The sequence below is a fragment of the Mytilus galloprovincialis genome, chromosome 9 (genome assembly GCF_965363235.1).
Source record: "Mytilus galloprovincialis chromosome 9, xbMytGall1.hap1.1, whole genome shotgun sequence".
NCBI classification, from domain to species: Eukaryota; Metazoa; Mollusca; class Bivalvia; order Mytilida; family Mytilidae; genus Mytilus; species Mytilus galloprovincialis.
The window spans coordinates 74009074-74032291 of NC_134846.1; the positions used below are offsets into that span (position 1 = coordinate 74009074).

A 23218-nucleotide genomic window follows, 5' to 3' on the forward strand; every position below is an offset into this window, starting at 1 on the left:
TTATTAAACTATAATATCAAATATTTGAACAATATTCTATCATTTAAGTATTATATGATATATTTGTATACTGTTCTATCGTATTGTTTTAAGAAAGAAACACCATGGATACAGGAATGATTGAATTATAACCAAAATGCTATACCTTTGAGTAATACCATGTATTTCATATAACTTTCAGTCTTCCTTTGACATCTTGGGCTTCTCTTATGAAGAAAAGACCAGTTTATATAAGTGCACTGCATCTGTCATGCACATGGGAGAGATGAAATTCAAACAAAGACCCCGTGAGGAACAAGCTGAAGCAGATGGAACTGCCGGTAAATATAATATGCATGCATACAAATTTTGTTTTTGTTTGACACAAACTGTTAACCTATGTGCTATCTTGAATATATGTCTTTTTTCATATGATATAAAACCAGATGCTCCGCAGAGCGTAGCTTTATACGACCACAGAGGTCGAACCCTGAACAGTTGGGGCAAGTATGGACACAACATTCAAGCTTGATACAGCTCTGAATTTGGATTGTGATTAAATAGTTGACACAACATAGGTTTCTGACACAGAATGAATGTGGTTTAAGAACTTAAACTTAAAAACTTAAAATTTTTAAATTGGACATTTACCTATTATGGTCCAATATCCAAAATCTAAATACATGGTTAGATTCAGCATAACAAAGAACCCCAAGAATTCAATTTTTGATGAAATCAAATAATGTTCAATTTTGGACCCTTCAGACCTCAATGTGGCCAATTTGTTAACCGGGCCCAAATATTAAAAATCTAAATACATGGTTAGATTCAGCATATTGAAGAACCCCACATATTCAATTTTTGTTGAAATCAAACAAAAGTTTAATTTTGGACCCGATTTGCTACCACTTGAAAACTGGGCCCATAATCAAAAATCTATGTACATGTTTAGATTCAGCATATCAAAGAACCCCAACAATTCAATTTTTGTTAAAATCAAATTAAGTTTAATTTTGGACCCTTTGGACCTCAATGTGGACCTAAAGATCAAAGAATCTAAATACATGGTTAGATTTGGCATATCAAAGAACCTCAATAATTCAATTTTTAATGAAATCAAACAAATTTTAATTTTGGACCCTTTTTGGCCCCTAATTCTTAAACTGTTGGGACCAAAACTCCCAAAATCAATCCCAACTTTCCTTTGGTGGTCATAAACCTTGTGTTTAAATGTCATTGATTTCTATTTACTTATACTATAGTTATTGTGCAAAAACAAAGAAAAATGCTTATTTGGTCCCTTTTTTTGGCCCCTAATTCCTAAACTGTTGGGACCAAAACTCCCAAAATCAATCCCAACCTTCCTTTTGTGGTCATAAACCTTGTGATTAAATTTCATTGATTTCTATTTACTTATACTAAAGTTATTGTGCAAAAACAAAGCAAAATGCTTATTTGGGCCCTTTTTTGGCCCCTTATTCCTAAACTGTTTGGACCAAAACTCCCAAAATCAATCCTAACCTTCCTTTTGTGGTCATTAACCTTGTGTTTGAATTTCATAGATTTCCATTTTCTTATACTAAAGTTATAGTGCGAAAACCAAATGACTTCGGACGACGGCGACGACGACGCCAACGTCTTACCAATATACGACCAACAAAATTTTAATATTTGCGGTTGTATAAAAAATTAAATGAAGAGTTTGACGTGTGAAAATCGGTCTATTGTTAAATACTATGCGTTGACTTCTAGTCTAATTGTCCTTTGGTTTTGTATTCTTAAAAATCATGGAATATTTTTCACTGGACGTTAGGCCACCAGAAATCGATCAATCTACTGGTTATGGCTGTCGTTGGGTTGCTGTCTCATTGACGTATATCCCACGTATCCCTTATAAAGATATAAATCTCTATTCTCATATTACCAATCTTTAAAGTTTAATAAAAATATAGACACCTCTTCAGTACAGTGTTTGTAAGTATATTATTCATGAGTACACTTTTCAATATTGAAATCTTATATTTTCTAGATGCTGAAAAGGCTGCATTCTTGCTTGGTGTCAATTCTAATGATTTGTTGAAATCTCTGCTTAAACCTAAGATTAAAGTTGGTAGCGAGGTTGTCACACAAGGCCGTACAAGAGAACAGGTAGGGATTGAGTTTAGTATTTGTACTTCAATCTTGATTATTCAAGTTTAGTTGGTATAGTAGTTCTCAATATAACAAAATACAATATGTTTTATGATTTTTATCATTTTTAGAAGTACGTAATCATCGATATTCTGTATTCTACACAACTGAAGAAAAGGATTTAACTCTCTTGTTGAGTGTAGTCCGTTTTTCCGCTTTTGTTGAATGCTTAAATAGTCAGTCATGTCTGGTTATCTTTGGAAATACATATTCTACTACAGATTCGAGCGAAATCCTAATTATTAATTGAAGATTTTCTCCGACCTTGATTAGTATAAAATGTAAAATTAATTTTATAAATATTTTGTTCTGTATACTTGTTATCTCCTATTCTTAACTTTTGTATAATAATTACAAAACATTTCTTTCAGGTTCTATATTCCGTCAGTGCTATGGCTAAATCTTTGTATGACCGTATGTTTAAATGGTTGGTAACCAGAGTAAACCAAACCCTTGACACCAAGAATAAGAGAAACTATTTCATTGGTGTACTGGATATTGCTGGTTTTGAAATTTTCAATGTAAGCAAAGCTAATTTTCTTATTCTAAAAACTATTGTTCACTGCTTTTGAAACCATAGCAGGTTATTTATTGTTAAATAATGCAGGACAGAAAAAAGAATTTCCGAAATGAGTCCTGATTTCACACGGATTCGTCTGTGTGTGTACAATAGCTATAAAATATTGACACATTGAATCAATGTGAGAAAAGGTTAAAGGAATTCATGTGAGCAAATTTTCTTAAATTGTTATAGTTATTAATAGTTTTTGAAACCGGAAGTCCAAAGATATTTTTTATTTTGTCTTTTAGTACAACACCTTTGAACAACTGTGTATCAACTATACTAACGAGAGGTTACAGCAGTTCTTCAACCATCACATGTTCATTCTGGAACAAGAAGAATACAAGAAGGAGGGAATCGTGTGGGAGTTTATCGATTTTGGTATGGACTTGCAAGCCTGTATTGATTTGATTGAAAAGGTAATTGATATTCACTGGTTTTGATTTAGAATTGATTTTTTTGCTTTATCGAAGTCGGTACCACTTTTAAAATGGTTCTATTACAATTTAATACTTTTATCCTGAAACAATATTCATGTGTTATCATATGTTTTGTTTTTTGTTAGTTGATGTTTTTATATGTTTTGTTTTCTGTTGCCTCAAATCTTTGACGTTTCAATATTTTATAATGTACTTAAGTATTGAATGATAACATCGTTTTGTATAATATCATTGATTTTTTATTTCAGCCCATGGGTATCCTTTCAATCCTTGAAGAGGAATGCATGTTCCCTAAAGCTGACGACAAGTCGTTTAAAGATAAACTGTTTGCTAACCACTTGGGAAAATCACCGAACTTTGGCAGACCAGGAAATGCATCCAAAGGAAAAGGACAATCTGATTTTGAGCTCCATCACTATGCTGGAATTGTAAGATTTTTTTTTACATGTTGATCATATGTTTTTATGATTGGAAATTATCGACGGAAATGTCGCTGTTGTGTCAGCTTTGTCAATTATTTTCTCCAAATTTGAATTAATTCTCATTCTTTTTACCTAATGGAAAAGCTATTTTACATTTAAACCTTTTACACATACAATATGAGCTTGAAATCACAACAATTAACAGAATGTGTAAATTCTTAGTGTTTGTTATAAAATTCTATTTATTAAATTGAACTTTTAATGTAAACTTTATTAAAATTTTGGTTTTTCAAAACTGTTTCATATCTTTGAATAGGTGCCATACAGTACTGTTGGTTGGCTAGAAAAGAACAAAGATCCAATCAACGAAACAGTTGTGGAACTACTGTCTCATTCAAAGGAACACTTGGTTCAAACTCTCTTTGCTCAAAACAAAGAAGCAGGTAATTACTAAATTCATTCGGGAACCAACACATCTCTTCACTTAAAAGGTTTGAAAGCTCAACTTTTCTGTTACAAACATGGTCAACATATACTTTTAAAAAAAGAAGTTTGGATCTGATTGTTGCCATATATTTTATTTTCTATACGCTTAAATACAATCTGAGAAAAAAAAATATTTATTTGTGTTACTTATACTTCAGAGACCACAGGAACACACAAAAAGAGGAAGTCCAGTGCTTTCCAGACTATTTCAGCTCTTCACAAAGTACGTATATTTTAAAGCATCTATACTATATATTCGTTTTAATACTGTAGTTACATAAATTGGTCTTTCGTATATTTTCATTTCAAACTTGCAGATTCAACAAGCAAAGGAAAAAAATCGTTGCCAACTATTTAGGAAATATTATATTAGTAATCGAGTAAATATAACTGTTAAGAAACTAGATCAAGGTAACACCAATGTAACATTCAGAAACCCGACCTACAGTCTATTTTTTTATGATTTTCAGGAGTCTTTGAATAAATTGATGAAGAACTTGTACAGCACCCATCCACATTTCGTTAGATGTATCATTCCTAACGAATTGAAACAACCAGGTTTGATTGATGCCCACCTTGTCCTGAACCAACTCCAATGTAACGGTGTACTGGAAGGAATTCGTATCTGTCGTAAAGGATTCCCTAACAGGATTATCTATTCAGAATTCAAACAGAGGTAAACTATTTGGTCTCTTGTGGAGAGTTGTCTCATTGGAAATCAAACCACATCTTCCTTTTTATAATCATTATGTTTAGAAATTTTATTCTTTTTTTACTGTCTATGAGAAATGAATTGCATGCATAAAATTGATCTCAGTGTTTAGATTACGATTTCCAAAACGTCAGACCTAATTTGAATGTTATAAATCTAATGTGAAAAGAGATATTTCTGATTTAGTATCTCTTTGAGTTTACATTTATTTCTTTTCATTTATAAATGAGTTTCATGATTTGGTTCTAGGTGAATACACATTTCTGACACCAGTGTAATGCTATGTATTCTTGATTACAGATACTCTATTTTGTCTCCAAATGCAATCCCACAAGGTTTCACTGATGGCAAACAGGTTACTGAGAAAGTTTTACTGGCTCTCCAACTTGATCCTGCAGAATACAGATTAGGAACTACCAAAGTATTCTTCAAGGCTGGTGTGCTTGGTATGTTGGAGGATATGAGAGATGAGTGTCTTTCAAAGATCATCTCCAACTTCCAGGCTCACATCAGAGCTTACCTTATCAGAAAGTCATACAAGAAATTGTGCGATCAAAGGTATGGATAACTTGGGGATTTCTTTGTAAATTACAAGACCAGAAGTATGTTAAAGCAATATTGTTTATACTCAGATCATTGTTTACTGCTTCTTCTTTTCTCTTTCGATGTAGACCAATTGTGTCAGAGAGATACTTTTTGCTTCTTTAATTTGTTTTGAGCTTTCAGTAAATTTTTAGATATTCATAAACATGTAAATGCAGATTTATAAGGATGAATACTCAAACCATTTCTCTAATATTCTGTAATTGTTATTTTAGAGTTGGTTTATCCGTTATTCAGCGTAACATCCGAAAATGGCTGATTCTCAGAAATTGGCAATGGTGGAAACTGTACATTAAGGTAAAGCCACTGTTGAACATTGCTAGAGCAGAAGAAGAAATGAAGAAGAAAATTGAAGAGATGGGCAAATTAAGAGAAGACTTAGCTAAATGTGAACGTCTAAAGAAAGAACTTGAGGTTCAAAATGTCACCTTGTTGGAACAGAAGAATGATTTGTACCTACAACTCCAAACAGAACAAGATGCCGTAGCTGACTTGGAAGAGAGAGTTGAAAAACTTGTCACCCAGAAAGCTGACTTTGAGAGTCAGATTAAGGAAATGGAAGAACGCCTGCTCGACGAGGAAGATGCAGCAGCTGAATTAGAAGTAATCAAAAGAAAAATGGAAGGTGAAAATGACGAACTGAAGAAAGACATTGAAGATCTTGAAAACTCACTTGCTAAGGTAGGATATGTTTTTTGGTATATATTACTATGTATAATTGTGTTTAACAGTATCAAAATAATTATGAAATGTAAAATTGGAGTATGCGCCCCTTCTCAGTAATATGATTTCACATAATTGATCAGTCTTTAGTATTCTCTGTACTGTTTTGAGGTCTGTTGTTTGTAATTACTTGTTTTCGCAATGGTTTTATTGGTTTTTTTGGACATTATTTTTGATTGTCCTTTGGTGTCATAATTTTAAACGAAATTTTGATCATTAAAGTCTGAACAAGAAAAGACTACCAAAGATAACCAAATTAAAACACTCCAAGATGAGATGGCACAACAAGACGATATTATATCTAAGCTCAACAGAGACAAAAAGGGAATGGACGAAGACCACAAGAGGACTCTTGATGCTCTGCAGAAGGAAGAAGACAAAGTCAACCATCTATCAAAACTTAAACAGAAACTCGAATCTACTCTTGATGAGGTAATACAAAACTATCTAGTTTAAATTGTAGAAACAATTTGTTTACTAACCTATGTGTACAAATATATTTTATTGTAGACATGGATAAAACATAATATGAGGAATTCTATATTTAAAGTTTGAAGACTCCCTTAAATTATATACACATTATTAAGTTAAGCTATTAAGCAATGCTATCATGGTCTTTCCATGAGACCACGTTATTGTCAATCTTCTTTTATAATACCGACTTGTTCCGAAAGTTGGTATGCAGAGGTATTAAATGTTGAATTGTGACTTCAATTCCAAAATTTATATTCTTAATTCTAAAAAGACTTTCGAAATACAAACATATAATGAACATTATGATAAGCTACCTCCGGAGAACATGCTTAATAACATCCAAGAACAACTCCAACGTATTTAGTTTTACATAACTTTGTAAGGATCGATAATCTGGGTTGTCACAACCAATTTATTGGTTAAATATTAAAGGGTGTCAGTAAATGATTGTTATATGGTCTTTAACAGATTTAAGAATATGGGTGTATTGAAATGGAAAATTAAAACAACACAAATTGTCAATTGGTAGTAGCGTACAACAATATAACGTTTTGAATTGTGTGCCATTTTAGCTTGAAGACGGTTTGGAACGTGAAAAGAAGGTTCGTGGTGATGTTGAAAAGGCCAAACGCAAAATAGAACAAGATTTGAAAGCCACACAAGAAGCCGTCGAAGACTTAGAACGTGTAAAGAGAGGATTAGAAGAAACTAACAGAAAGTATGTACATTAAAATAAATCAATAAGAGTTTCAAGTTGACATTATTCCTTCGAAAATTTTCTCGAGTTGGTTGACCGTTATGGAATGTCGCTTTCATAGATGACGACGGATATGTTCCAGTCGTCGTAACCATAATCTTGTCCTCCTTTTTCCGAATGTGACCTGCCAAACTAGAATTATCACCGGGTTTGTACTCCGAATGTGACCTGCCGAACTAGACTTATCACCGGGTTTGTACTCCGAATGTAACCTGCCGAACTAGACTTATCACCGGGTTTGTACTCCGAATGTGACATGCCGAACTAGACGTATCACCGGGTTTGTACTCCGAATGTGACCTGCCGAACTAGACTTATCACCGGGTTTGTACTTGCATCAGCAACACGACGGATGTCCACATGTGGAGCAGGATCGACTTACCCTTCTGGACCACATGAAACGCTCCCGGAAGGGATTCGTGTTGCTCAGTCGTTAGTTTTCTATGTTTTGTTTACTTTGTTTGTCGTTTAGTCTTTCATGGTTCTTGTCAGTTTATTTTCTACATATGATTTTGAAGGTCACTTTGGTAACTTTTGCCTCTCTGTTAAGAACAAAAAGTATGTACCTTAAAATAATTTGATAATGACAGAAAGCAGTATCCTAAAAAAAATACCATTATTATATTTTGACACTTATATAAATGATTGCATACAAGTACTCTTTAATTTACTACAAAAAAAAAATTATTATAGGGATATAAAAAAAAAGGAGGTCCATCTGACTTATACAAATAAAATTTGTTTGTAGGAAAGATGCCGAAAATGCTGCTTTGTCCTCTCGTTTAGAAGATGATCAAAGTTTAATTGCTCAGCTCCAGAGAAAGATTAAAGAACTTTTGGTAAGAACATTTTAAGCGTAGCTATCGAGCTTTTTGTTGTTTTAAACAGTTTTTGCAATTGCTATTTTGCATGTGTGTACTCGTTGTCAGTATTTTGAACTCTACCTAAAACAATTCTTAGGAAAATATCTGTACCAAGTCAGGAATATGACAGTTGTTTTCCATTCGTTTCCGTTTGTTGATAAAGTCGAAAGATTGAGATTGTCAGGTATTGTGGAATTCAACCTTTGTGTATTTGCCTTGGAATTTCATTTTTAAAAATCCTTTTTTTTTTTTTTTTATTTAAAAGTCGATATTATTTGGTCACAAAAGGATTTTCCATTTCAAGTATTATATTTGTATCTTTTGAAACGCCTGTCGATTTTCAAAAATAGCGTATAATACATCCAATGTTAAATATTTGTGAACTCAGACGATATGATTAGAGTAAAACTGTAAAAATTGATATGCTAATGAATCTAAATTCCTTCTGCATGTTTATACACGTAAGCGCGTGTATGAAAGGGAAAAACAATAGTCATCAAAATTATTCTAGGCAGCAATTTTTGTAATTGTCAGAAATATTATGTATCGTGACAAAGCAAATTCCTAATCGTCTAGTATACCAGACTTCAGGAATATCATAACGTTAATCAGGCGTAGAATCATACCTATCAATCAATGAAGAAGAAGGAGGGATCTTATCTTGGTTGCTATAAAAGGAGAACACGTACCTGGCAGTAACACGAGAACATTCCTCTTGAGGTACAGAAGGGGTGGTATTCATGTATTTATGAGCACTTCCTGGTTAACCAATATCTTCCGCACACACATTCATGAACTGACATGACCCCTCTATATAAGACATGTGTGGGTTATACATTGTTGTTTAATCTATCATCTAAATGCTTCACGTGGTTGTCATGGAAATGACATTGAAGTATTATCAATAGCTTCCGCATACACCTTTAAAGGTCGATGCCAAGTAAATGATAGGTAGTTAGTGTGTTGATACAAAAGTCGTTCATTGTTCTTTCGGACTTAGCAGTGTGTTGTCTTTGAGGTTTTAGATACAGTTGGGTATAGAGCCGGAGGGTTGCCTTGAGTTGCAACTTCAATCAATTTAATTTTAGTTTGACATAGTATGTCTGATACTAAAATCACTGTAACATCAACAATATCTACAGAAGAAAAACCAGTTGTAGTAAAGGAAGAATCAGCCACAGTAGAGAGGATCCCAACACCAGATATCATCTCCGAGCCACCGGCGCCTGTGGCGGCCAAGGTGACGACGGTGACAGAGAAATCAACATCCAAAGCATCAAGCTCTCAACTATCGCCCAAAATGAGCTCCTCTCAAACTACCACAAGAACAACAAAAACTTCAGTAGGTAGAAGTTCTGACTATGAATCTACCATTGGACAATTGACAAGGGATTATCGAGGAACCAGTCCGGCTGTGTTGGAAGGCATTGCGTCACATCCTATTCTCTATTCGAAGACTTTTGATTCAAAAATAGGTCGCCAGAAACTTAGTGCAAGGAGTAAAAAAATTCTGCGCGATACCTCGGATTTAGCTATTGTGGCCCCAGGATTGAAGAATCTGTTAGAAGTAGGATATAATTTAATTGTGTTGCTTCAAAGCTCAAAGTTGCTTTTGTGTTGTGTTGGCTTAAGCTGGTTTGGTACTGAATGTTCAACAATTCAAGGTAAAACAATCTTGTTGCATGGATTTCAATGTTGCAGGTGCATAGCTATATGCTATTTCTAAGATTAATACAATCATTGCTATTTTACTGGGGGTTATTTTCTAACGCAGAAAAACATCATTCATATTATTTGCCTTCGGAATATTAAATGGAAAAATTTCAAACCAGCCAAATATAACAGTTTTAGATTTTTATAGTATTAACTGCACGGCTGTTTAATTTTGGTAATATTTCTACGTATTTTAGCATTCCCTGGTATTCAATTGTTTTAGTTATAAGCGGGTTTGATAAAGGTAAACACAGAAAACCGCTTATTACGAGCACAATTTATAATTGAAACATTTTGCAGTTCAGTTGTAAATATTGATAAGTTCTAACTAACTGATTTTGTCTTATGACAGCCAATGTTTTGTAATAATTTCGAAAGAGAACAATGTTCTACTTGGTATATATACTTTTTTGTTTTCAACTAGCAAATTAAATTGAATACCATACATTGTATGTAGCTTTCAGCTGCTTTCATTTCATGCTTACTGAATGTATATGTTGTGTGTGTTGTAATTGTTTTGACGTATGTATTTACGAGGATTCAGCAGTATCAGTTAACAAGAAGTATAGAAGATACCGAAAAAGGGGGTTGTCTAAATAAAGGCAACAATAGTATACCGATGTTCGAAACTTATAAATCGATAGAGAAACAAACAAATCCGGGTTACATAAAACCATAGATCAGTGAAAAACACAATGACCAAAAGAAAATCATTCAAAAGACAAAATAACAATTCACAACAAAACACTAACACCGCAAAAATTCGAAGGTGAACTCTACCACATTACAACACAATTGCACGCAGTTTTATATAATAGTTTTTACAAATGCTATGTTCTCGATAATATCTTGCTTTAGAAGCAATATATGCTAATCAGGAACACACAGATGTAGATTATAAGTTTTCAAGTTATTTTTTTATTGATGTAAATGTTTGTATGATAGCTGTGTAAAAAGTAAAATAATAAAAATACCGAACTCAGTGGAACTTGCCTTATTGCGTATGATATATACGGAATGTCTTGTTAGGGATTGTTTTGCAATACCGATAATACATAACTATGACAAACAACATGATTTTCCATCTAAAATGGATACTCTCTCATATATCACCCCCTCATTTCCCCAAAAAGATAAATACATTTGTCATATAATTAACAAAGTTGCTGTTACCAAGGTAAATGTTAGTTGATACGTTACCATGATAACGTAAATGAGGAATAATATATTTTTGTGCTATAAACCTGTTCAATTAAACGTTTAAAAAAACATATTAAGAGTTAAAATAAAGTATGTTCCCAAATCCATTGAAAATAGTTAGCTTTTTTTGTTATTTACAATATAAAATACAAATACAAATGCCAAACAATTTTGAATAATAAACATATAATTGGCATGCCATATTGTTACAATCAAATCAATTAATTAAGCGATTCAGACAATACAATACAATACAATTATTATTATTCTTCGTATAATACACAATAAATAATAAACAATAATCATATTATAGACGTATGATAACATTACAAGCATACCCATCACTTAGCAAATACACACCATCAATATAACAATGATTATCGATACATACAACAAGCAATAATAGCAAATTATCGACATGTAATAACATTGCAAGAATACCAATTAAGTAACATATACAGACAATACAATATAATTATGATAATTAATAAATATAATAAACATTATTTGTTCAATAATAAACATATTATCGCCATATATTATCATTACAAGCATACCAAATCTCTTAGCAAATGCACAATATAATATAACTATGATTATTAATACACAGCAAACAATAACTGTTCAATGATAAATATATTACCTACTGTAACCTACATATATGCTATATGTGCATATGCCATGGGTAACAAATAATGATTGTTTATATTTTTATCTCGAACAAAAATAATTTGCTTACTTAAGTTGAAAAGTTCATTTTACAAATCGACAGATGCTAAGTTAGTTTGAAGTGAAACTCAATCCTGTAAATTTTATCTATATACTAATCTTAGAATAATTTTAGAATCATAGAAATTCTTTTATCTTTGGAAAGTTAACTTAAGACTGCTGCGTTTCTCTGTGAATCAATCATTGATGACTCATGTCTGAAAAACTCTAAATTGTACAGACAAATGCACACTTATACATTCCTTCTGGAAACATAGCTGGAATATTTGTTTTCTCTACTGTTTAATTCTGCATATCATTTAAAATCACTTAGGTTCTCATTCAACCTATGTCTGATACCATGTCATCTAAATTACAGGCCAGAATAGAAGAGCTCGAGGAGGAACTGGAAGCAGAAAGAGCTGCCAGAACAAAGGTGCGTTCTTTTTAAATAACTTTCAAATTGATCTTTAAAAAATCTTCATTTTAGCAAATGCTTGTTTTGTTTATAATCATTTATTGTATCAATTGAAAAAGTCAAATGGTATGGTAACTTTTTTTATTTACTTTCAAATTGATCTTTAAAAGTCTTCATTACAGCAAATGTTTTGTTTTGTTTATAACCATTCATTGTATCAATTCAAAAAAGTCCAATTGTTTTGTATAAAAATAAGGAGGTGTAGAAGATCATTATGTAATTGGGTATCTATGCTGTTAAGGTTATATTCTTGACAATTTGCACTTTATTGAATTAACCTGTAAATGTTTTGTAACCTTAATTTAAGTACTCACATTATTTTCAAAGGTTGACAAACAACGTGCAGAAATTGCTCGTGAATTGGAGGACCTGAGTGAAAGACTTGACGAAGCTGGTGGTGCTACAAGTGCACAGGTATAGCGTTTATTATTCTTACATAACATATTCTTTAAATTGATTTGTATCTTCAACAGTTAAAATATTTGGTTTTGTTTTTTTAATTTATAATACTTGGACAAAAAATTTAAGGTCTGAAATTGTAACATTTGTAAACTTAGTATTGTTGTTGTGGCAGTGTTTTGTTATGTATATGAAAGATAGTTTGTTTTGTGTCCTTTGATCTTTTCACAGGAAAATTATCAGTTAATCTTGTGTATCTATAAAGTATATGCTAATATATATATTCGGCAATTTTAAAACACTGTTCGTAAGAACTGCAAATTTATATCACCCATCATCGTGATTCAAACCAAGAAGTTATAGTCATATGTATGTAAACATATTTTAGATTGAATTGAACAAAAAGAGAGAACAGGAACTTTTGAAATTACGCCGTGACTTAGAGGAAACCACTCTCCAACATGAGGCCCAAGTATCTTCCCTCCGAAAGAAACAACAAGACGCTGCTAATGAAATGGCTGACCAGATCGACCAACTTCAGAAGGCCAAATCCAAGTAAGTAACTAATTATATTTTTAATAATGGTTTGACCTTTTGAAAACATATGTGTGAATACTGTGGACCATGACCTATGAATATTAGACACTCCCGTGTTCGTTTTACCTTATGTTATGTTTTCATGCTTTTAAAAGACAACTGCTTCCACATTTCAAATGTAGCATATGACGATGTAGACCATTTATTTTATAAATCTTATAAGGAAAAGAAAAGTAATCTTTATTTATAGAATCGGGGTTTTCAAACATACAAATTAACATAGAACAAGAATATGACAAGGAAATATTGTTGATCGTTCATTTTGTTGATCTTAAAAGAAAGCAATTCAATTTATTGACAAAAAGTAAAGTTTGTCACAAGAAATTTTAACAGGCAATTGGTCTACAGCTGTAAGCTTAGAATACCTTACACCTAGTTATATATACTTTATAGAATAATTAGTAAACCTAGCAGTAACATTACCTTGTTAGTTAATAGAACTATCAATATTGTAACCTATGTTTTACCTATATATATATATATTACTTCATCCTAAACAATAAACAGTTATTTATGCATTTTCCTACCCATTTGATTGTTATTCCTGTGTGATTTTCCTCATGTGTGTTTTCCTTCCTCTATATAGAACTGAAAAGGAGAGACAGCAATTCAAGAGTGAATGTGATGATCTCCAGTCTCAACTTCAACACATTAGTAAAAACAAGGTAATAAAAACGTAGAATTTCGTAGCTTTTAACCAAACTTTACCATTCAATAAAATTGTTTATTTACAATTATTCAAAATGAGAAATATAAGGTTACAGAGATATCTGTAAATGAAACTGTAATTAAACATGAGTTTAATAATATTAAATCTGATGAAAAGTATTTAAAAGCCTTCCTGGATTCATTCTGTGATGGGATTACATTTTATATATTTTTTGATAATAGGGTGTTTCAGAAAAGATGGCCAAATCACTTGAAAACACAATTGCTGAACTCCAACATAAATGCGATGATTCCAATAGGAACGTGAACGACTTGAACACACAGAAAGCCAAGATGCAGGCTGAAAATGCCAACATTATCCAGCAGTTAGAGGACGTTGAACATCAGTGCAGTGCTATTACCAAGGAAAGAAACGCTATGCAATCACAACTTGATGAAATGAGGGCAGCCTTAGAAGAAGAAACCAGAGTAATTATTTTCAAGTTTTTGTTTATCTGTTTAAAACAAATAATCAGTAACTGGAGAATTCATATATTTTTTTTAATCAATATATTAAATCTTCACTTCTCAAATCTTCTATTCAAAAATCTTTTATTAATTATTGTTCAGTGATGTTTATATTTTACGTTTGAATAAAAACCCGAAAGCATCTTTTACTTTGCCTTAAAGAAACTCCTGAACACTGTTACATTATAACGTTGTGTCGTTTGTTTTCTCTTATTTTTGAGTGTAAATTCACATTGCGATAAGACGTGTCACGGTACTTGTCTATCCCAAATTCATGTATTTGGTTTTGATGTTATATATATATGTTATATTTGTTATTCTCGTGGGATTTTGTCTATATGTGTTACATTTTAGTGTTATGTCGTTGTTCTCCTCTTATATTTAATGCGTTTCCCTCGGTTTTAGTTTGTTATCCCGATTTTGTTTTTTGTCCATGGATTTATGAGTTTTGAACAGCGGTATACTACTGTTGCCTTTATTGTACATCAAAACTAAGAATCATGTGTTGAAATTCCTTTAATTTCACAGGCACGCCAGAAACTTCAGGGTGACATCAGGAATCTGAACTCAGATTTGGATGGCTTGAGGGAATCTAACGAGGAAGAGCAAGAGGCAAAGGCAGAACTCCAGCGTCTTTTGTCAAAGGCCAATAATGAGGCTCAACAATGGAGAGTCAAATATGAAAGTGAAGGCGCAAACAAAGCTGAGGAACTTGAAGAAGCTAGGTAAGTTTTCTATGTATTAACATTGTCATATAAGCGGGAGGTTTGGCTATCTATAAAACCAGGTTTTAACCCATTATTTTTTTCCCTTAAAATTGTCTGTACCAATTCAGGAATGGCGAAGTTGTTATCAAATAGTCTGTTTTTATGTATGTTGGCGTTTGTTTTGTTGCACTTCAGTGTTTATGTTATTCCGTTGTTTTCCTCTTATATTTGACGTGTTTCCCTCGGTTTCAATTTGTAACCCGGATAGTTTTCTCTCAATCGATTTTTTACTTCCAACGCTTAGGTTTACTATCTTAATATCCAATATAGCAGATGGTGAAGACAAAAGCGTTGAGGTGAGAAAGTTAGTGTGATTTAAACCCTGTTTTAGACCCTGACTATTTTGGTTTAAATTGTTTCCATTTTCGTTTGAAGCAAAAAAGTTGTATGGTAAGAACCTTGGAAATAGGACATTAAACAATAAATTATGATTGAAATGAGGTTTTTATTTTATTTATATTTTCAGACGTAAACTACAAGCTAAACTTCAAGAAGCTGAACAGAACGCCGAGGCCGCAAATGCTAAAGTGAGCTCACTCGAAAAGGCAAAGAACAGGCTGACCGGTGAACTGGAGGACTTGGGAATTGATGTCGAAAGAGTAAGTATTATTATTGTCACTTTACTTATTGGTTTTGTAAGCATATTACAGTTGTTGTCCATTCGTTTGGTGTGTTTTATCATTTATTTTGCCATTTGATTAGGGACTTTCCGTTTTGAATTTTCCCCAGAGTTCAGTATTTTTATGATTTTACTTTTTATAATTCAAGTAACATAATAAACTAGTATTTTTTGTTCCATGGCTTTATTTTGGGATTCGTGCAATTTGTAACAGCTGTGCATTGAGACAGTCACTTATTCATATATTTGGATTTTGGTGGACATAAACTTTAATTTTTGATTACGAACTCTTTTATTAATATTCATAATTCTTGCTGTATGTTCTTCTCAGGGTTTTGGTAGGTCTTGTTGTTGTCTTGTTGTTGTCTTTTCGTTGATTATCGTTTTTTTTCCATAGCTTCTTTTACTTTTATCTTTGAGTTCGGAATTTTGACGTATATCCGCCTCTTTTTGCAAGGCTGACCTAATGTGTTACTCTTTTAGGCCAATGCTAATGCCAACTCCCTCGAGAAGAAACAACGTGCTTTCGACAAAACCATCCAAGAATGGCAAGCCAAGGTTACTGACCTTCAGTCTGAGCTTGAGAATGCACAAAAGGAAGCAAGAAGCTATTCTGCTGAACTTTTCAGATGTAAAGCTCAATATGAAGAATCTCAAGATTCAGTTGAGGCTCTGAGAAGAGAAAATAAGAACCTTGCTGGTAAGTCAAATATCAAATATCTTAGAACTTTGCTAGTGAGTAAAATATTAATTAAGTTAGAACCCTGCTAGTGAATCAGCCTATATTAAATATCTTAGAACCTTGCTAGTGAGTCAAATATTAGATATGTAAGAACCTTGCTAGTGAGTCAAATATTAGATATGTTATAACCTTGCAAGTGAGTCAAATATTAAATATCTTAGAACCTTGCAAGTGAGTCAAATATTAAAAATTGTAAAACCTTGCTGGAAAGTCAAATATTAAACATCTTTAATACTTGCTAGTGAGTGAAATAGTAATTAAGTTATAACCTTGCTAGTGAGTCAGATACTAAATATCATCGAACCTTGCTAGTGAGTCAGATACTAAATATCATCGAACCTTACTAGTGAGTCGAATATTAAAAATTTTAAAACCATGCTGGTTGGTCAAATATTAAATATGATTTAGTAAATACAAGCTTTATAAATTGTACAACTTACCCTTGTTATCCGAACATGAAAGTTCACAGGGCATTAACAGTGTACTAGTTATTTTACGTTATCATTTTCTAATTACATTGACTATTTTGCAATATTTAATTGTTTCATTACAGAGGAAATCCACGAGCTTACAGAACAATTAAGCGAAGGTGGCCGAAGTGTTCATGAGGTCGAGAAAGCCAAGAGACGTCTTGAGATGGAGAAGGAAGAACTGCAGGCCGCTTTGGAAGAGGCTGAATCTGCCTTGGAACAAGAGGAAGCTAAAGTTATGCGTGGGCAACTTGAAATTTCTAATGTTCGAAGTGAGATCGAAAGAAGACTACAAGAAAAAGATGAGGAATTTGAAAACACACGGTATATAACTAATCATTAGTAAAATATCGTGATTTAAGATGGAATCAAACAATTCAATTTAAAAAAAAAGGAATGCGAAAAATAAAGGGATGTTATAATTTATATATTTTATGTTAATACTTAAGCGTAAAAAATTAAAATACCATAACCAAAAACCACCTCCTTGAAACGAAGCTATTCTAAATCTATTATTTTAAACTTTTAGTCGTAACCACCAAAGAGCTCTTGATTCCATGCAAGCAAGTCTTGAAGCTGAGGCAAAGGGCAAAGCTGAGGCAATGAGAATCAAGAAAAAATTGGAACAAGACATAAACGAACTTGAAATCGCATTGGATTCTTCCAATCGTGCTAAGGCAGAACTTGAAAAGAACATCAAGAGATACCAACAACAAGTTTCAGTAAGTGTTTAAAAATGGCATATGCCTATCTCAAGTCCAGAAGTTGTTCAGTGGTTGTTTTTATTATTTTTGTCATTTTGGAAATCTTGTTGTTGAAACATCTTTGTAGGTGTTGATATTATATGCTAGATTTAGAGATGAGCTTATTGAATTGAGACCAGCCTTTTGTTGATGACAATATGTCAATCTCCTGATGCATAACTTTTTGATCGTTGCTGTCCAATTGACGATTACACTAAATCGCCTTTCATTCATAAGCAATACTGGTACTTTTTTTACTTATACAAAATGCTTACTAATTTTATTATGTAAACCTATTTTGATTTAATCGTTCAATCTATTACTCAAAGCTTAGTATTGGAAATGTTAAGAGATAGAGATATTCATACTTCCTATGTTTTGATATAGGAAATGCAGAGACAGATTGAGGAAGAACAACGCCAGCGTGAAGAAGTTCGTGAATCATACAACATGGCCGAGAGAAGATGTAACATGCTTTCTGGTGAGGTAGAGGAACTTCGTACAGCACTTGAACAAGCAGAGCGGGCTAGAAAGGGAGCAGAAAACGAATTATTTGAGGCTAACGATAGAGTGAATGAACTATCTGCTGAAGTTCAATCAGCTCAAAGCTCCAAAAGGAAATTGGAAGGGGATATTCAGGCCATGCAGAGCGATCTCGATGAGATGAACAACGAAGTAAGAAACGCCGACGAACGTGCCAGGAGAGCAAATGATGATTCCGCAAGATTGGCAGATGAATTAAGAAGTGAACAAGAACATAGCCAACAGATCGAGAAATTCCGCAAGAGTTTGGAGAGTCAAGTCAAGGATCTCCAGGTCCGACTTGAGGAGGCCGAGGCTCAGGCTCTCAAGGGTGGAAAGAAGATGATTGCCAAGCTGGAACAACGAGTATATATATTTTTAAATTACAATTATATTAGCTGTCTTTTGAATTTTAATTTTGAAAGTAGTAGAACCAAAATAAACAATTTAATTATCAAATTTATTAATTGTAATATGACAAAATCCTTTTATTTAATATATAACCCTGTTCAAAGAGTTTAAAATAGACTGGAAACAACTAACCGATTATCATAGCGATCTCATTAACATTGAGGTAAAACGACATTTTTTAACGTTTAAACTTATTACTTTTAAAGGTACGTGAGTTGGAAGGTGAACTCGACAGTGAACAACGTCGTCATGCTGAGACACAGAAACATATGCGCAAGGCAGATCGCAGACTTAAAGAAATTGCCTTCCAAGCTGATGAAGACCGCAAAAACCAAGAAAATCTCAATGAAATGATAGAAAAACTCAACAACAAACTCAAGACCTACAAACGTCAAGTTGAGGAAGCTGTAAGTACTTGTTACTAAAAATAACTTATTTAATATAAAAGTTTTTTGTCTCGTTAAATTGAATATAGTTTCAAATTTATTGACGTATGATCAGTAACTGCGACTTGTGTAAAAGATCAATTAAAATTACTTAGTATACCTACGCATAAAATATGATCCCAAGAAGATTAAACATCGCATTCACTGTAAAAACGTAGCTCTGTTCGACATAAGACAATCTCTGTACCAATTCAGGAATATGACAGTTGTTTTTCATTCGTTTGATGTGTTTGAGCTTCTGATTTTGCAATCTAATAGGGACTGTACGTTTTGAATTTTCATTCGGTCTTTTTGTTATTTTACTTTTTCGTTTAGTTCGGTTACTTTAACAGTTAGGTCTAAAACATAGTAGATTATTCGTGTCAATTGTTTGATATATGTACAAAACAGATATAGAATTAAACCTTTTTTTTTAATCTTTTTTTACTTTTTTACATATTACAGGAGGAGATTGCTGCTATTAATCTAGCTAAATACAGAAAGGTTCAACAAGAGCTCGAGGATGCCGAGGAACGAGCAGACAGTGCTGAAGGTTCTCTTCAGAAACTCCGTGCTAAGAATCGTAGCTCAGTTTCTGTAACTCGTACTAGTTATACTACTAGCACTGTAAGTAGACTACTTTAGTTGAATACTTGTTAATGGTTTAATTTCATATTAATGGAAATAAATGATTAAAAAATCAAATAATTAGAGCTTGAATATAGTTAGATTTTACCATATATTTTAAAGGGAAGTTAAGCTTTTGTAACTTACAGCCAAACAGCAGGTTGAAAAGCATGGACAGATCAGATCTAAAAAGGTAACAATTCGTTGTTAAACCTTTCAAATAGTTTACCTTTACTGAAAATAAATGAGTACCTATTGTTATTTTTCTTTCTGTAGCTCGATTAAGCCATTTAAGGCAGGTAGTTATTAGTTTGTGTGTTTTGCAGTGGTTAATTTGTTTAACAAATCACTCATAATTCCATCATAACACTGTTCATCACATTTGAATAATTCTTCATTTTCATCAAGTTATTAAATTTGATAAGTACGGTATGCGGGTGATCGGTCTAGGGGTTTCGGCTGCAAACCGTTCAACAAATGATTTTCAAATTTCAATAGTCATATGGTGATACTTATGACAGTATGGAGGTCAAGTTTGATCTTGACTATTTTCGCTTTTACCGTTCAGAAGTAATGGTACTTGGTATATTGGAAAATGGCACTTTATGTCGTTTCCGTTCGATAGTTTATGAATCCCGATACCAATGATTTTTATGCCCCACCTACGATAGTAGAGGGGCATTATGTTTTCTGGTCTGTGCCTCCGTTCGTCCGTCCGGTTAAAGTTTTTGGTCGAGGTAGTTTTTGATGAAGCTGAAGTCCAATCAACTTGAAACTTAATACACATGTTCCCCATGATATGATCTTTCTAATTTTAATGCCAAATTATAGTTTTGGCCCCAATTTCATGGTCCACTGAACATAGAAAATGATAGTGCAAAGTTCAGGTTAAAGTTTTTGGTCAAGGTAGTTTTTGATGAAGTTAAAGTTACATCAACTTGAAACTTAGTACACATGTTGCCTATGATATGATCTTTCTAATTTTAATTCCAAATTAAAGTTTTGACCCCAATTTCACGGTCCACTGAAAATAGAAAATGGTAGTGGGAGTGGGGCATCCGTGTACTATGGACACATTCTTGTTCAAATCTTAATATATTGTTATTGATGGCAACATGGAGGTCAAGTTCAATATTGACGATTTTCTATTTTACTGTTCACTATTAATGGTCCTTGATCTATTGGAAAATCCAAAATGGCACGTTATATTGTTTCCGTGCGATTACTTAGGATTTTCCCTTTTGCCGCCCAGAAGTAAAAGTCCTTGATAAATTTTTAAATGGCACTTTATATTGTATCCCACCAACTATTACTTATGAACCGTTCAACCAATCCTCTCACATTTTACTGCTACTGATGACAAAATGGAGGTCAAGTCCAAGTCCTTATTGATGACTTTCACTTTTGTCGTTAAGGAGTTATGGCTCTTGGTAAATTGGAAATATGCACTTTATGTCGTTTCCGTGCAATTACTCATGAACCGCAGGGGTGGATCCAGCCATTTGAAAAAGGAGGGGTTCCAAACCCAGGACAAAGGGGGTTCCAACTATATGTCCCCATTCAAATGCATTGATCGTCCAAAAAAAAAGGGGGGTTCCAACCCCGGAACCCTCCCCCTGGATCCGCCACTGAACCGTCCAGGCATAGATCTATGAATTTTATATATGCTGTTACTGATGAAAAAAATGTGGTTAAGTTCGATATCGACGATTTTCATTTTTGCCGTTCAGGATTTATGGCCCATGATCATTTGAATTTATAACTAATATACAGTATATAGGAACACCTTGTTTGCTGTCAATTTAATAAACCATTCCTTGACTTATCTTGTGGAGAACATGCAATGAGGCAGAGTATTGGTTTTAACATATTTTCGTGTTTCTAATGAAATATTAACAATGTTCAAGTTCTTGTGACTCTTTACCTAACTTTGCATTGTTTATTGACTGGTTCGCAACTAAAAAAATATTTTGTTTATCATCATTTGTTAAACGTATTTCAATTATGGTTTATCATTTGCTTGCTTGCCTTCATGCTTATTGATACGCGGTTTCTGATCTTTATCATTGGTTTTATCTGGTACTACAATGTTTTATCTGGTTCTACAATGTTTTATCTGGTACTACAATGCAAAAATAATGTTCATAAACTTTTTGCGCTTGTGTTTTAATTATAATTGTATTGTTTATTTAGATATATTGCGTGTCACGATTTTCAGTGTTTTTAATTGTAATCTTGTTAATAGTTTTTAAGCTATTTTCATTAAATTACTTGTTAATCAAACTTAATGCAACATCAGCAATCGGCAAAGGTTTTTAATAGTTCAACAGAATTATGCTTAACGGCAAAATAATTACGATCTTGGTTCATTTACCCGCGTGTAGTGTGCAGCTGCATTACTGACGTTTACTGAACAAGACTTGAAAAGATATAGACAATATGGTGCCAAAAAATCCACATGGGATCAATTAACGAAAAAAGGCAAATGTAGTTTACTGTATATTTTTAATGAAGATGTTATGTATCCTGTCAAGTTTATTGTATGTTTCTTGCAATTAAAGACTTGATTATATTACCAGGTTTGTATTTCAGACGTATGTAAGAAAAGTTTCTATGACAACGAACAAGTTTCATTCTGAATGTTCTAAAACTCGTATTACTAATTTGTATGATATGTTTTTCTAATAAACATTTTTTTGTCTGTTTTCAGCCAGCTTCAAGTCCGTCACTAAATTCTAGTAATTTGCTATCGCCTAGATCTGCATCTCGTGGAACTGGACTTTATCGTCGCTCTGTTACTCCTTCTTATGAGGAGGAAAATCATTATTGAATATCTACATGTTAACATCTGACCAGCTACTACACAAGGAACAACAACATTCTTACCCGTGGAGTTGCCAGGATATTGTGGTTCATTGTTGACTATAATTTATTTATTTTATAGGTTTTATAGTTTTAAAATTTAATTTATTGACTGCAGTTTATTTTGGAACTTCATGGAATTATAACATGTATATATTTAATATAGTATGATCCCTCATAAGGATATGTGTAACAGATACAACAGTTTTTGTTGTGCAAATTTTTTGAATACATTAAAGCTGTATATGTCAAAATGAATGAGTTTGTTGTATGTCATCTTACACGTTGTATAAAAAAGTAGCTGTACTATGCTGGTCTGAATTTAACAAGAAAACAGACTCATTGGTGAAACGACTATGATAATAAAACTTACAAAAACTGTTAAAAAAATCAGAATGCTTAACAGTATGCTTACAAAAAACCAATGAACTTATAATACAAAAGAATTAATCGTTGAACAGAAATATTGGGAATAACATGCTTTGTTCATGAAACTCGTTGTTTTTGCTTGACTGCTGGATTTGGTTTACCTCTTTCAGTCTGGTTAG

The 23218-nt window shown here is 32.8% G+C and overlaps 1 protein-coding gene across 6 annotated transcripts in view; it reads left to right on the plus strand.

The window, feature by feature from the left end:
* LOC143045909 (uncharacterized) overlaps positions 1-22924 on the plus strand; it is a 32245-nt gene extending 9321 nt beyond the window's left edge. For 4 of the 6 annotated variants that reach the window (XM_076218741.1, XM_076218743.1, XM_076218742.1 and 1 more), the window contains 27 exons: positions 182-320; positions 2009-2127; positions 2541-2690; positions 2980-3150; positions 3420-3599; positions 3910-4036; positions 4238-4302; positions 4550-4755; positions 5092-5349; positions 5610-6075; positions 6340-6549; positions 7164-7309; positions 8097-8187; positions 12212-12268; positions 12638-12724; positions 13098-13264; positions 13893-13971; positions 14198-14443; positions 15011-15207; positions 15716-15848; positions 16352-16568; positions 17164-17404; positions 17610-17802; positions 18211-18711; positions 18963-19163; positions 19647-19808; positions 22519-22924. In XM_076218741.1, the coding sequence (XP_076074856.1) occupies positions 182-320; positions 2009-2127; positions 2541-2690; positions 2980-3150; positions 3420-3599; positions 3910-4036; positions 4238-4302; positions 4550-4755; positions 5092-5349; positions 5610-6075; positions 6340-6549; positions 7164-7309; positions 8097-8187; positions 12212-12268; positions 12638-12724; positions 13098-13264; positions 13893-13971; positions 14198-14443; positions 15011-15207; positions 15716-15848; positions 16352-16568; positions 17164-17404; positions 17610-17802; positions 18211-18711; positions 18963-19163; positions 19647-19808; positions 22519-22638 (4929 nt within the window). In that variant the 3' untranslated portion in view covers positions 22639-22924. Of the gene's footprint in view, positions 1-181; positions 321-2008; positions 2128-2540; positions 2691-2979; positions 3151-3419; positions 3600-3909; positions 4037-4237; positions 4303-4549; positions 4756-5091; positions 5350-5609; positions 6076-6339; positions 6550-7163; positions 7310-8096; positions 8188-12211; positions 12269-12637; positions 12725-13097; positions 13265-13892; positions 13972-14197; positions 14444-15010; positions 15208-15715; positions 15849-16351; positions 16569-17163; positions 17405-17609; positions 17803-18210; positions 18712-18962; positions 19164-19646; positions 19809-20084; positions 20108-22518 lie in introns of all 6 variants that reach the window. The other 2 variants (XM_076218745.1, XM_076218744.1) reach the window with 2 other exon arrangements.
* The last annotated feature ends 294 nt before the right edge of the window (positions 22925-23218 follow it).